This window comes from Hermetia illucens, chromosome 5 (genome assembly GCF_905115235.1).
Source record: "Hermetia illucens chromosome 5, iHerIll2.2.curated.20191125, whole genome shotgun sequence".
Classification (NCBI taxonomy): Eukaryota; Metazoa; Arthropoda; class Insecta; order Diptera; family Stratiomyidae; genus Hermetia; species Hermetia illucens.
Genome location: NC_051853.1, coordinates 40626109 through 40639811, shown reverse-complemented (window position 1 = coordinate 40639811; position 13703 = coordinate 40626109). Strand labels below are relative to the sequence as shown.

At 36.2% G+C, this 13703-nt stretch overlaps 1 protein-coding gene across 8 annotated transcripts in view; it reads right to left on the bottom strand.

The window, feature by feature from the left end:
• LOC119658471 (microtubule-associated protein tau) overlaps positions 1 to 13703 on the bottom strand; it is a 53307-nt gene that overhangs the window by 5343 nt on the left and 34261 nt on the right. For 2 of the 8 annotated variants that reach the window (XM_038065893.1, XM_038065894.1), the window contains exons 7-9: positions 12497 to 12682; positions 10088 to 10114; positions 9485 to 9643 (exon numbers count right to left, since the gene is read on the bottom strand). In XM_038065893.1, the coding sequence (XP_037921821.1) occupies positions 9485 to 9643; positions 10088 to 10114; positions 12497 to 12682 (372 nt within the window). Of the gene's footprint in view, positions 1 to 1479; positions 3429 to 3456; positions 3798 to 9484; positions 9644 to 10087; positions 10115 to 12496; positions 12683 to 13703 lie in introns of those variants that run through there. The other 6 variants (XM_038065896.1, XM_038065899.1, XM_038065900.1 and 3 more) reach the window with 6 other exon arrangements.

The following is a 13703-nucleotide window of genomic DNA, read 5'->3' as shown; positions in this document are numbered from 1 at the left end:
AGGCAGAAGGGAACTTAAGCCACTAAACAGGGACGGACAACGGGTTGAATTCTGCCTGTCAGAGCCTTTCCTTCACCCTTACCGGGAGGAGCAGAAGAAAGGGAAGCTACAGATATGTGGAAATGGATCAAGCGGCCCCAGACCGTGAACCTGTGAAGACCTCAAGCGGGCGGTAGTATAAGGCACTGCGAAAGAAGATGAAGCACCTTGGGAATGAGGATATGGACTGTGGCTGTACGGCTGGCGGAAGGTGGGGATAAAGTGGTAACCCTGGTGAGACCCACACTGGACGCACCAGACTTTTCTGTCAACGGTAAGGTATGCAAGAAGCGTAAGACCAACACATCGCTTTATTGTGCTTCGCACCAGGGCCAACATCCACGCGTCCCCCAGGGACTAGGACCGGTGTGCCGGATGGTGATCAAATCAGTGAGAGAAATCTCAATGAAGCTGATCCCTCCCATAGGATACGAAGGCGGGAAGGAAGAAAACGTATGCGCAAGCTGCAGCCTCAGTTCTGACTGCTGTCGTGAGAGTTTCGTCCAAATGTCAGAGGGACGATTGCCACTTTAAGGCAGCCTCATCAGTGCACTCCAAATGGAGAAGCCCATCGTGAACACCATGATTATTAAATCTTTGCTTCGTTCCAGGCTTCAGCGTTTTTTTCAGTGGCTAAATCATTCTCCTGGAATGCCTATTGAAAAAAATGCTGGAGCCTGGAACGAAGCCAAGATTTAACAATCAAATTTATTTTTTTTAGGGATTGAGGAGTTCTAAATCCACATCGACTTGATGGCGGACCGGAACAAATGGAGAGCAACTTACTCCCACTCTTGATGGTCCACGGACTCCTCTTTTTAGGTTTAACACCCAAGTTTCCAAAATTAAAAGAGGGACGAAAATGGCTACGGTTTCTTACCGGGGAAGAGACAACTCTTCTTGCGCTACCTCACCTTTGCCCTGGGAGCAGCGTGACCGAAGCGGCTCGCAGATGTTATGCGCTCCCTTTTATAATTCGAATGTTGCGGGTAACTTCAGTGGAGCTTTAGTATTTGCGGGCGGACTTTCACAGTTAATTAGGCCAACTTTTTAGGTTGTTTTGGAATTGTTTTGCCCCCTTGGCCGCCTACGATGGTCTTTTGACCTACTATTTCATCTTTAACTACCATAAATATCAACCTTACATTTAAAACAACGTTAAAAAGTTTTTGAATAATAGAAAGTTTTTGAATAATAGAAATTATTTTGAAGATTTTCTTCCGCAAATTATTCCAGATTGCAATAGGATGACATGCTATACTTTAAAATTTTTATTTTCGAAAATTGCTGAATGTTAAGGGCGCTGTTGCTGTTATTATGTGACTGATTATCCTGAGTGCATCTTTTGTATCCAACTCAGCGCTCACTACTGTGCAAGTACGGATAAAGTCTAAAGCTAAGAGATAGTGGGATAAGCAAGCGTAATTCAAACAATAAATGTACGAATTTCATAAACATAGATTTTTTTATTTTTCAATAATGTATTATGTCTGTTTCTGTTGTTGCCCTTTCGTATATAAATAATATTTTATGTATAGTTGTCTTAAAATTTAAATATCTAAATAAAGAAAAAAATCTTTGTCAAATTTAATAAGTGTACGTAAATGTATATAAATTGCTACAAAACTTATTGTTATTATCGTGTCCTAATCATATTCATTATATTTTCTATTTTAATCTTTTGACGATTATCAATGTCCAGTTATATTTTGCAATTCATTCAGTACTATGTTGCGGGATGTTTTTATTGTTGCCAGAATAATGTATTGTATATATTCAGGATATTATGTGTTCATGATTATAACGCATACAGCAATGATACAAAACCTTTGGCGGTTATTAATAATAGAAAAAAATAACACTAAGATACAATATTGAAATTGCAAAAATCGGTGATTACAATATTGAATTGATTTAATAATCTACATTACTTTCATTATTTATTTCGCTATTTTTACTTTCTTTAGAAAATTATTTTGCATTAAGCATTTGTAAGTTGTTAAATATGCTTAACAATATATTAAAATCCAATTGAGAATGATTTTCTTATAAAATTCCAGCTTTCAAATTTACTTTGCATATTTATTCTTCGCAACTACAGCGCTGTGCAAAATCTAATGCGTCTAAATATCCAACAAATTCAATCAATAATACAAATATTACAAAAATAAGCAATAATAACTTGAATTGAACTACAATAGGCAAGCGCGTTATTATTTTTTTACTTTACGACCATCTTGTTACGATTTTAATATTTTCTTCTCCTCTGGCCGATTAAGAAATTGTATCTGTGGGTGGGTCGAAAGACTGAATTGAAGGAACGATGACTGAATACTCACAAATGAAATTTAAGATTTTTTTTGATGATTTTTGTACAAAATTTTGGTGGTTTTCATTTTCAGGAATATAGTTTGGATTGAATAGGCACATTACTATAATGATATATCGGTGTTTGATAATTAGGTGGACTTGTGAAATTGAAAGCTAATTCCATTTGGTTATAAAAATTATCTAAGCGTGGAGTTAGTAACGATTCACTTCAAATGAATTTGGTAAAATTATCAGGTTTTTCAAACCCGATATATCTATTACTGTTTCGTAGAAGAGTGTAACCTACTTTGACCCAGGAAGTATTGAAACAATAGACCAAGTAATGGAAAAGGATTTAGGATGTGTGGTTACAGTGAATTAATTTTTTGATTTTTTTTTTAATTAAGAGAGAAAGAAAATTTTGTAGGATGAGTGGGCTAGATTACAGCAGATATGCCTAATTTAGTCTAGTTTTGCGATATGGGAATAAGCATAACTGAATGGTAGTTGGCCGCTGTTGTAAACTTAAAAATGTCTCAGGCACATTGAAAGGCGATTTTTGATCTTTGATGAGCGGTTTGGTAAATAGTCTGTATGTTCTTTTGTATTTTTCAACGAAAATTAAAACTTTGGCCCCTCACTGCTACCTCCAATGAAATCGATAAGCATGTGGAAAATCAATTTACAATAACAGAATTTGAAAGTGACGGAACATTTGGAAGGAATGACTGCATTAGAAGGACATTTTTCATTCATCAACATTACTATTTACGATAGTTTTCATCTCATATAACTTTAAAAACATCTTTGAATTATTCGTCATCGAGGGTTTAAAATTGTAATTATAACATGATTTGAAAAGTATTTTACTTTTCAATCTCAAATTACAAGTATTTCTAGGTAAGTTTCTGTCAGAACACAAAGGGGAACAATAGTTGCTTTCAAAATTAATAAACCATCATCTTATTATGAACAATTTATAAACATTTGCATATTTAACTTTGTTGTTGTTGCTGTTGTTGTTGATTCAAATTTTCATCAGCACCAGTTGATGATGTCATCGATGGTGGTGCAGGACTCTAAAGATTCGTAAACACATTCAGTTTTTAGGGAGGAAATCAAAAAGAATATATATTAAAATTAAATAAAAACTCGTTGAATCAGAACTCAAACGTAAATTGAAAAATAAAAATTAAAAGAAAAACAAAAACCTTTTGACTTTTATTTGAAGATCAAACAATCACACTAGCATGTTAGTGAAATCACATTTGATCTGAGCATTCAAAATTCAATTATTTCATAAGAATCGGTTCACACAAACATCTCATAATTTTGAAAATAAATTCACTTCAAAATCTTGAAACTCGTTCAACATAAAAACTTACAATGTATGAGATAAGCTTGATTCAATGCTTCTTTTTGTTTCAATAAAATTTGTATAAATATTCCTAGAATGATGAAGCACTAATTTTTACAAACATCTCAGTAGACGTTAACAATCTCTAAAGTTAGACCAGTTTAATTTTTTTGTTTGAGGCTCTAAAAGCTGGTGCCAGAAGCGTTGAAATTTTATATTATTGATTTTATGTGAAGGTTTTCGAAAACTTGAAACATATCAATAGCTATTACGATCGAGTGATAGGTAATATCAAAAGAGTACAATTAATAGCTCTTGGGCGTTTAAAGTATTGAAAAGCAAGGCCTATCATATCTCCAGAAAATGCTTAGAAATATTGCAAACTTAGTCCCAGAGTGAGCCCTGTCTTCCCGAAAGCCTACCAACTTTGAAAGTCTGCAATTAGTCTGCATTAAGTCTGCGTCAACTGTTCATAACAATCTGGTACTACGCCCTACATATGACTTAGAGTCCGCTTAATTTACGAGAAACAAATAAATTTGTCCTACTAGAACTCTGGTTCTCAAAAGGTGAAGGCGAAGCCATTTCCGGGAAAAGTGTGTCTGACAGACAGAGATACATAGCGAGCCGATTTTTATAGGGTTTTGTTCCACACAGAACGTTCAAACGAAATCTTCTATACATATTTTCTCATGACAGGAATGTTAAAGAGATTGACCACTGTGCGTCTATTCCTAAGAGGAGCCACTCGTCCTCAGGTGAGCAGTAAACCTTGCAGTTTGAACTTAAGGCTGCGAAAACATTTCCGATCATTCCTTTATAATATTTAAAGCAGTAGCAATTTATATTTTTATGGCAAAAGGAAACTCTTTGATAAAATTGATGAAATTTTTCATAATAGGACTGACAAGATGTTCCCCAAGAAACGATTGTGCCGGCTGCGAACAGATGCAACATTTTTTAAATTGTAGCTCAAGATAACCAAGAAGTAAGGAAGCATAATTTTTATAGCTACCTAGAGCGGCTTTATGATTCGTTGGTTTGACGTGGTATTAAAATTTTGCTTGTGAACTTTAATGCCAAATTTAGTAATGCGGTGGTACACGGTTCAGTGGGTGGATACAGATTGGAAGAGACGATATCGACAAGGTCGTCTCCTCAATAAACAAGATTCACCATAAAATCGAGTTTACACTCGAGGCAGAAAAGGATGATACTCGATCTTTCTTAGACCTGAATATCATTTACTCTAATGGGAAGCTTGAGTTCGAAATATACTGTAAGCCAACAGCGACGCAGCAATCGATACCAGCAGCTTCACATCATAAATTTTCCTTAAAAGTGGCAACCTATAATTGCATGATTTACCGACTGATCACATACCCTCTTTCGGAATACGGTTTCAATAAGGAACGACAGCACATTATTGACACCGCTATTAAGGATGGGTATAACCCTCAGACTATTGATGGGCATGCCCATACAACACTACTTTCGCAGCATAAGGAAGCCACCACGAGGCGGATAAGTATCCCGTATTTCTATTCAACAACATCAGGAATTGGATAAAAAGTTTCAATTGGAAGTTGTAGGTTCAAGCCGATCGTCTACCTTGCGAAATTTACTGGGAAGCGTCGAGAATCCTTTAGCAGCGGAGAAAAAAGCGCTTTGTTGATTTTGTGTACACCGCAAGTATGGCCATTAGTTTGACAAGCTACTCACATGTTCGCATTCACAAACGGATTTGGCCATTACCGAATGGCCAGACCTTTAACCAAATCGACCACGTGCTTTTCTAAAAACGATGGGTAAAGAGACGTCCGCGCGTTTCGAGACACTAAGTTTTTAATTCTTGGAAAGGAAGAAGAGGTCAAAGTAATCATCAGTGAACGTTGATCTACAGGAGACTGCGAAAAAAATGCAATCATATGTAGGGTTTGTGTGGAATTATCGATTAATGGAAGAGATGGAGGTTAATTTGATAGTTGTGATTGATGGCGAGCGTGTCGCGCTCGAGCTCCGATAGTGTGTGAAATCTCAGGAAGTGACAGAAGGGAATTGGTTATTGCGTTGATCAGGGAAGCAGAAGCTGCCGATGATCGCAATAACTTCAGAACTGTATACCGCATAGGAAAGAACTTACTTACGGTGTGAGGGACGTTAACGGGTGACTCCTCATCCACGGTTACGAATAACTGAAAAGGTGGAAGGAACAATTCACCACGGTTGTTAACCACATCACATCCCTAATATTCGGATACGAACTGCTCCTCCAACAAAAGAGAAATCATCTCGGTCGTCAGTGGACACAAACAAGGTAAAGCCGCTGGGCTTGATGGTCTTCCCGCTGAGCTATTCATCGTTGTGTTCATTATTTGTCTAAAATCTGGAAATGCAGTTATTTTAATAGGAAGATCAAGTTGAGACCGTTATTTGCCTAGGTTTTTTGTGTTGCTATATATAGCTCATGGAAAGTGGCCCCACCATTACTCAAAACTCCACGCCTTGGTTAAGACTTGTTTGTGACGTGTCATCGAATTACGCTGGTTTGGTACCGTTTCGAACAAAGAACTCGGTCAGCGCATACGTCAGTTATACGTGGATTACTTGATAGTTCACATAGTAAGGAGGGATGACACTTCCATTGCTGGCTATGGCCATGCAATGGAGCAAAATCTCCCAAGATGGCCGGTGAATGGGGCGTTCCAAAAGCACTTGGCGCAGAAGAGTGGAGGATGTGTGTAGGGTTCTCGGGAAACCCTAGAAGGAGTTGAAGTGCTTTTCAGCGGACCGTGTTCGACGGCGCGTGAATGGCAACCATATAAGTATGGATGGATTTTTTTCCATTATCGCAAAACCAATAAAATTGAGAATTTGATTTATTACAACTTTGTTAATAGTAGTGAGATTTCCACCAAACATAGAAGGATCACGCTTTAGGTATATTATAGTGTAATTATTGGAAAATTTCATGATTTTAGGATGAATTTTGGCGGGGTTGGCAGTCAATTACTAAAAATATAGTAATATTCTATTATTGTCATTTGATCATAAAAGGCACGGAGGGTATTCGGGATGATTTTTCAGATTCTTTAGTTTGGTAGCTTCTGCGAATGGGTCTGTGAAAGAAATCACCGCTTTCCAACCGTCACACCCCTCCTCCCTTTGCACCAAATGTCAGAACTGAGGTTAGCTTTCGAAAGTACTAATCTAGACCTTCCATTTAATATCATACATGACTGAGAAAGGTGCATGTGACTGACTGACAGAGATGACACTGATTCTGACTCACGGTGAGGTCCGTAAAAGTCGGATATGTCGGCAACAAAAAGTAAATAGGTCCCCTCCTATTATGCACCCTAGATGATATCCATGAGCGCTCAAGGCATCCTTCCAGCAGCTACAGACGAAGTTCTGGGCGCAGTGAAAAGGGTCCGGGATACTGCAGCTGCCGGTTTTGATCGAATTTGCAATAAGGTGCTGAAACTGGCAATTAGAATGGCACCAGGCATGCTGACACAGGTGTTCACAGACGCAGAGTGGTGATTACAAAAGCTTGTATTGATCCTGAAGCCAGGTAAGCCTATAGATGAACCATTATCCTATGGATTTATATGCCTTGTGAATACAAAAGGCAAGATTCTCAAGCGGATAATCAATCATCGGCTATTTCTAATAACTAATAGTGGCGCTGATATATCAAATAGGCAGTTTGACTCCCGGAAAGTTCGGTCAGTGTTTGATGTTACAAAAGTGGTTTTTTGGCTAAGCCAAGAAAGCCTTTGACAAAGGGGAATACTGCGCACTAGTTACTTTCGACATCAGAAATGCGTGCAATTCTGCCAGCTTGAACCGTAGTATAGAGGCGCCCATCGCGCCACACACGCCAAATTATATGTTATATATAATCTTCGACTATAATCTCCGATTTGGACGAAGGGTCGATGACGTACGATATAATGGCAGGAGTTCCGCAGGGGTCTGTTCTGGATCCCCGCTGTAGAATATAATGTATGATGGCGTCCTACGTCTCCCAGTACCTAAGCAAGCCATTGCCTTTGGATTCGCAGATGACCTAATTACCCTGACGAAGTAGAGCTTAAGTCTTGATTTGAATACTTCAGGTTGAAGCTTGTCGAACACAACACGGAATTGGTATTGGTACTGATTGAAATTTGCATCGGTGCGAATAACTTTCGACTCCAAGCTGAACTTTAAACGTCATTTAAGGTTTATTGGGCAGAAAGCAGCGACCAACAGCTCAACTTAGCAAGGATGATTCCAAAGTGTGGTTATCAGGTATAAAAACTGTAGAAAGTCACAGACAGTTTCCAGCTGTATATCGGCTAAGTGCTCTCCGCAAGCAGGCAAAGAATGGTCGGTTTGAAGTATGTGCACTATGTATGCGAAACCATGGTGGGAGGAGCTACTATTCCACACAGTTCTTAACCGGGCCCAGTGTGTACAGGAAGTACTTCCATAGGTTCGGTTGAATCACCCGATTGCTCTACGTGTGAAGGTGCAGTCGAATATGTAGAACACGTTTTCTTCACCTGACCAAGATTTGAAAGTTTAAGGAGAAACCTAGAAATTGAGTGAAATACCCTTTTAACGATGGAAAATCTGGTGGGTTGTATAGGACGCGTAATGGTGAAACGGATCCATAATCGATTAAAAGAAGCAGAAGCGGAACGAAGACATAGAAGGGAAACTACTGCAATCAACACCATGCAAAGTGGCAGCACCTCATGTATATGTATATAGAGTGAACAGTTAACAAGTGAATAGCCCCGGGAAGCAATACTAGAACGATAGTCCCGTGGGAAGGGTGTAGAGAAAACATGGGTCGGTCAGAATCCGGCATGCGCGTCCAGATCCGTATCCATGATGGTTTTGACCCCTGCCAGGTAAAAAGACAGACAGTCAAACGATTTTAATCATATATACAGGTGACACGTTCACGTTATTACAAACAATTTATAAAATAGACGTATCCAAAAGGCATATTTCACGAAAAATCCAAGAGCTGGTAAGATGGCGCCAGAGTGTACGATAAACTGCGTTCATCGGCCCTCATTAAGCTACCAAAATAGAAGTAAGGTTCACCAATTCGAATGAAGTGCTATAACACATTTCAAGGCCCTGATCCAATATGGATTGTTGCGCCAACGGTTATTATTATTATTACGCATTAAATGGGAGAAAACGTGGTCTTAATATGGAGCAAATTCACTTAAATATTTAATTGCGAATATGGAAAATTAATGGAAAAACCACTAAAACTGATATATTTAAGTGAAGATTAAGCTTTTTGACACTATTCACAGAAACGCTATAACTCTGTAATGGTAAAAGATAGACTCATTTTATGGACCAATTTTCCTCAAACAAGTAGTACTATCTATCGTTAAAATTTGTACCATTATAAACGGGACACCCTATATAGTTGGAGTCGAATAGCAGACAATACCATTATTATTTTTTTTTAGCGGTATTCATTATTCTATATTATCTCCACTAGTTTTATTTTTATTTTTAATAAAATCTTCTTTTCTAGAACCATTTCAAGTTTTCTATAAACCTTTAAAAATAAATATTGAATTTAGGTGACTCTAACAATTAGTACATAATTAAATAGTAAGTTTACTGCTATGTGTAGAGTTTGTGCAAAATTCACTTAAATTACGGTTGCTAAAGTCAAAGGATAGAAACTTAAGCAAAATATTCAATTTTCTAGTAGATATCTTGAACCAGTCAAGTGTATCTTTAAGATGTTACCTGCGTGGTGGGTGAAGTTGGTGCAACTGGGTGCTCAACATTCTTTAAATAATCCTTGTCGTCAAATATTTTCTTATCTCCGCCACCTGGTTTGTGCTTTACATTATCCAGTGAACCAATCTTACTTTGTGCCTTAATTTCTAGCTTATGAGTTTGTATCTGCAAGAAAGTATTCACACAAAATCGAATTGCATTATGTTAGTATTTACAAGGTTTCGTGGATATAGAGAAAAATTAGAAATTTTCATAAGACCACCACAGTACCGCTAGTAACAAACGAATCCTTATGAATTTTCTAGATTTTTCTTAATAATATGTATACAGTGCATGCGCTTGGTTTAAAAATTAAGACAAAATCTTAATTTTATAAAACTAAAGATCACCTTCAGATAATTTCACTCAAGTACCAAATCTACCCAGTAGTGAGTTCTATTCAATTTACACTCATTGAAGAGATAATTTTGAAATATGTGAATTTTCAACTGACAATGTGCTAATGATTTGCGTTCCAGAAAGGGGTGCAGATAGATTTTAGGATTGAGAAAATTTCTCAACAAATGTTGGAAACAAAAAACAAAAATTGTCCTTGCTCCCCATACTTACGTTATTTTCGGATTTGCCCTCGTTAGCCTTTTAGAAAAATTCAAGGAGAAATATGTAAAAAAAATGAAAATGTTATGAAATGGTAAAATCGGAATCACATACACAGTTTCGGGTATATATGTAGTTTCGTTTGATTATTTGTTGGCTATATACTGTTGTAATGCATATTCCAAGCTGTTAGCGATACTGTATCTGTATAATATGTTTGAATCGATCATTTTGAAAAAGGAAAATTCTAGGACTTTCCAAAATCAAGTCTCCAGATCAGTAATTTAAGACTAAAAACAATCTAAATGTGTCTATCCGATGCAGTTTAATGGAGACCTACTCTTGGTTGGTAAAGGAAAGTTTTTAGGAAAAATCCTTATTAACACTGAATAACAAGCCTTCATTATTAGCATTAGCATTATTTCAGGAAGGCCCATATTTGAACTCCGGCATGGCGAAGTAAACCTGCGTTGTATCTTCAGCCAGTTGTTTTTACTTCAAAAACAAAACACAAGTCTTTTTCAAGGACATCGGTGAAACTGGAACACAACCAATTCCTGAGGCTAATAAACTTGCGCCAAGTCAAAGACCGGAGCGGAACAATTTTCCGGAAGAAAGGTAGATAAAAAAGGCATTTATTACCACGGTTTCCAGAGGATCTGAAAAGGAAAATACTACGGTAAATGGTAAGCGTTTCTGCTAGTGGTGAGGTACTGCCCTAGCACACAACGGAAAATCCGCGCAAGAATGCTAGAAAATAATTGGACCACATATTTATGAAACTGCCTCGAATGAGTGAGTGGAAAAGCCCATGTTGTTTTTGGTTCATTCGGATGATTGTTCCCTACTTGAATCAAACTTTCCTTTTCTATCAAGGATATGCGAGCCACTTGAGCGTCGCTAACCAACTTGCAATTTTTTTCATATTGCAAACTACGCAAACAATTGTAACCTGCCCACAAACTTGCAATTTCGACTATTAGTCCAGCCATTAAAGCTTTCAACCTCTAAATTTTTTCAGTCAAGACCGATTGACATGAAATTTGGGGTGGTGACGGTGGTATAAGAAACGAAAGTTATATCGCGCCGATGAGCGATTCCCCCGTGATTTACCCCAAAAAAAAATTTTCTATTTTTTCAAAAAAGACATCTTTTCAAAAAATATCTCAAAAAATAAAAAAAAATACTAAAATATAAAAATGTGGCCTTTCTCTCGTTTAAATGTTAAGTCAGCAGTTTTTCATTATCATATCATTGGTGATTTTTCGTAATAACTACTAAACTATCAACTGATGATATCTCTGCAAATACATGGTTTGAAACGAAGCTCGGCTTTTCTGCGCAGCAGGAAAATACACCAGGCAAAGGGTTGGAGGAGGCGATACTCTAAAATATTTCATTATAGGCCTCATTGATGTGCACACAATAACCATGGAAGAAACACAATAGTTCTTCAGGAAGTAGTGAAAATCCCTTCAATTATTGTTAACTTACGAGAACTATTCTTTTTTGAATGAGCCCTCGCTGATATTTACAGTAATTGACACAATTTCTCCCTATAAAAGTTACTTTTGTAACTTTGCAAAACATATCCTTTCTTATCCTAGAAAAAAAATTGGAAAACTGGATTTCACTTATTTCAAAAAATGATCGATTCATGTATGGTTTGATAGAAAATTTAGATTTGAGAATCTTTTGTTTGGACCCAATAAACCAAAATTTAAACACTTTGTCCAATTATGAGGATCTAAGTTTAGGAAACGAAAAGGAGCGAAAATGTTTGGAAGAATTATATTCTAAAAATACCCTAACTTTTGGAAAATAATATTTCAATCCTTTCTTGGATGCGAATGTGTATATATGGTGTTCAGTTGATTGGTTTGAAATATTTTTGAATCAGTTGGTTTACTGGGCATAAAGGCGTTGCTGTTATAAATTCGGAAATATAGATAAATATTTAACTTGCATTATGTACATTTTCGATTAGGTTTATGTAATTTTGAATATTTTGATAGAAACTAAATATAACTAGGAGAGATGATAACGTGATGATAAAAATCCGTTTTAGCTTTGACTTTGGTTAAAATTGGCAAACCCCTGAGTAATTAAAGCATATGCAATAAGATTTTTAAATAAATTGAATATCACGGGTATTCATATATAGTTTTGTTGAATAAAACATGCAACACTTATTTAATTGGAAAAAGATTTAAAACTTCATGCAGATTACAGTTTTTGACCATATTTCTAGGAAAAATAAATAGAGGGACATCCAAGATTCAAAATATATTTCACTCTATTCTAGTTTGAATAAGTTAAAATTATTTTTTTACTCCTATAACAAACATGCTCCATGTAATTAATATATTTGAATATTAAAAGACAATTTGCTTAAAAGCGAAACTCTTTACTAAATCTTACCTTAATATCACCACCTCCAGGGGTGTGTTTCGTATTATCCTTCGAGCCGACTTTCGGTTTAGCTTTATCCTTAAAGTCAGTTTTTACTGTTTCTATCTTTTTATCACCACCGCCAGGCTTATGATGAGCATTCTCTAATGAACCAATTTTTGATTTAGCATTCCATTGAAGTTTGGTTGAAATTATCTAAAATATTTAGATATGAAAGTGAAAAATAGATATATCTGCGAAAATTCTGGGACAAAGTGATGCATTCTGATGACTTCCGAATGATGGTAATGGCAATAAATAGCTAATACGGATTTCGTTTGATGGTTCTTACATGTTGAGAGATGTATCAATTTATTTAAAATAGGGTACTGCATGAAGATAGAGATTGTTTGCACGGATTTTTACTGTAGAATGGCATCGATTATTGGGAATCATGAAACAATGTCTAATTTCATGGCTGAGTGGATCAAATTTTGATCGAAAGACGGTATTTTTGTAGTGTTTCTCGATTGCTGCAGCTCAGATTGTAATTTAAGGTATTATATTATATTATATCTGGAAGATTTTCGCAACCTTTGGACACAGTTATATTATTATATTTAAAACGTTGATATGAACTCAAATACAGCGAATAATTCAAAGCGAAATAACTGAAGAAGGTTCAGAAACACATACATAAATCAACATCTGCTGCATTTTCAATTTCAGGGTATAGGCGACGGGATTCTGGCAAAAATTTTAAATCAAACTAATGGACCTAATTAGCAGAGAATCAAGTCCTTCCTTTTAAGGAAAAATTTACCTCGTCCAAATTATTTCATTGAATTTAGCAGAAAATCATTCACGTCACACACGTAAGAGCATGTGGGAGCATACGAGTCAATATCGATTTTTTTTGTTCACAAAGTAATTTAACAAAATTTGAACAAAGAACGGAAATTACTTTTATGTATTTTCGGGTTTGGTCTATGAAACACGCAAAATCTGAAACGAGTTCAACATTAAATATTTTTCATCTACATTTTTTGTCGTGACTAATCAAAAAAATATCTATAAGAATTATGCGAAGTTATGATATAGATATTATAATATAAAGATATTGATGATTGAGAAAGTTATTATACTTTTGCAGTTATCCCAAACTACGTGCGCTCTTACGTGAATACTTTAATACTCTGCTGAAAAGTGCGCTAAATTTAAATTTGGAGGAAATCTT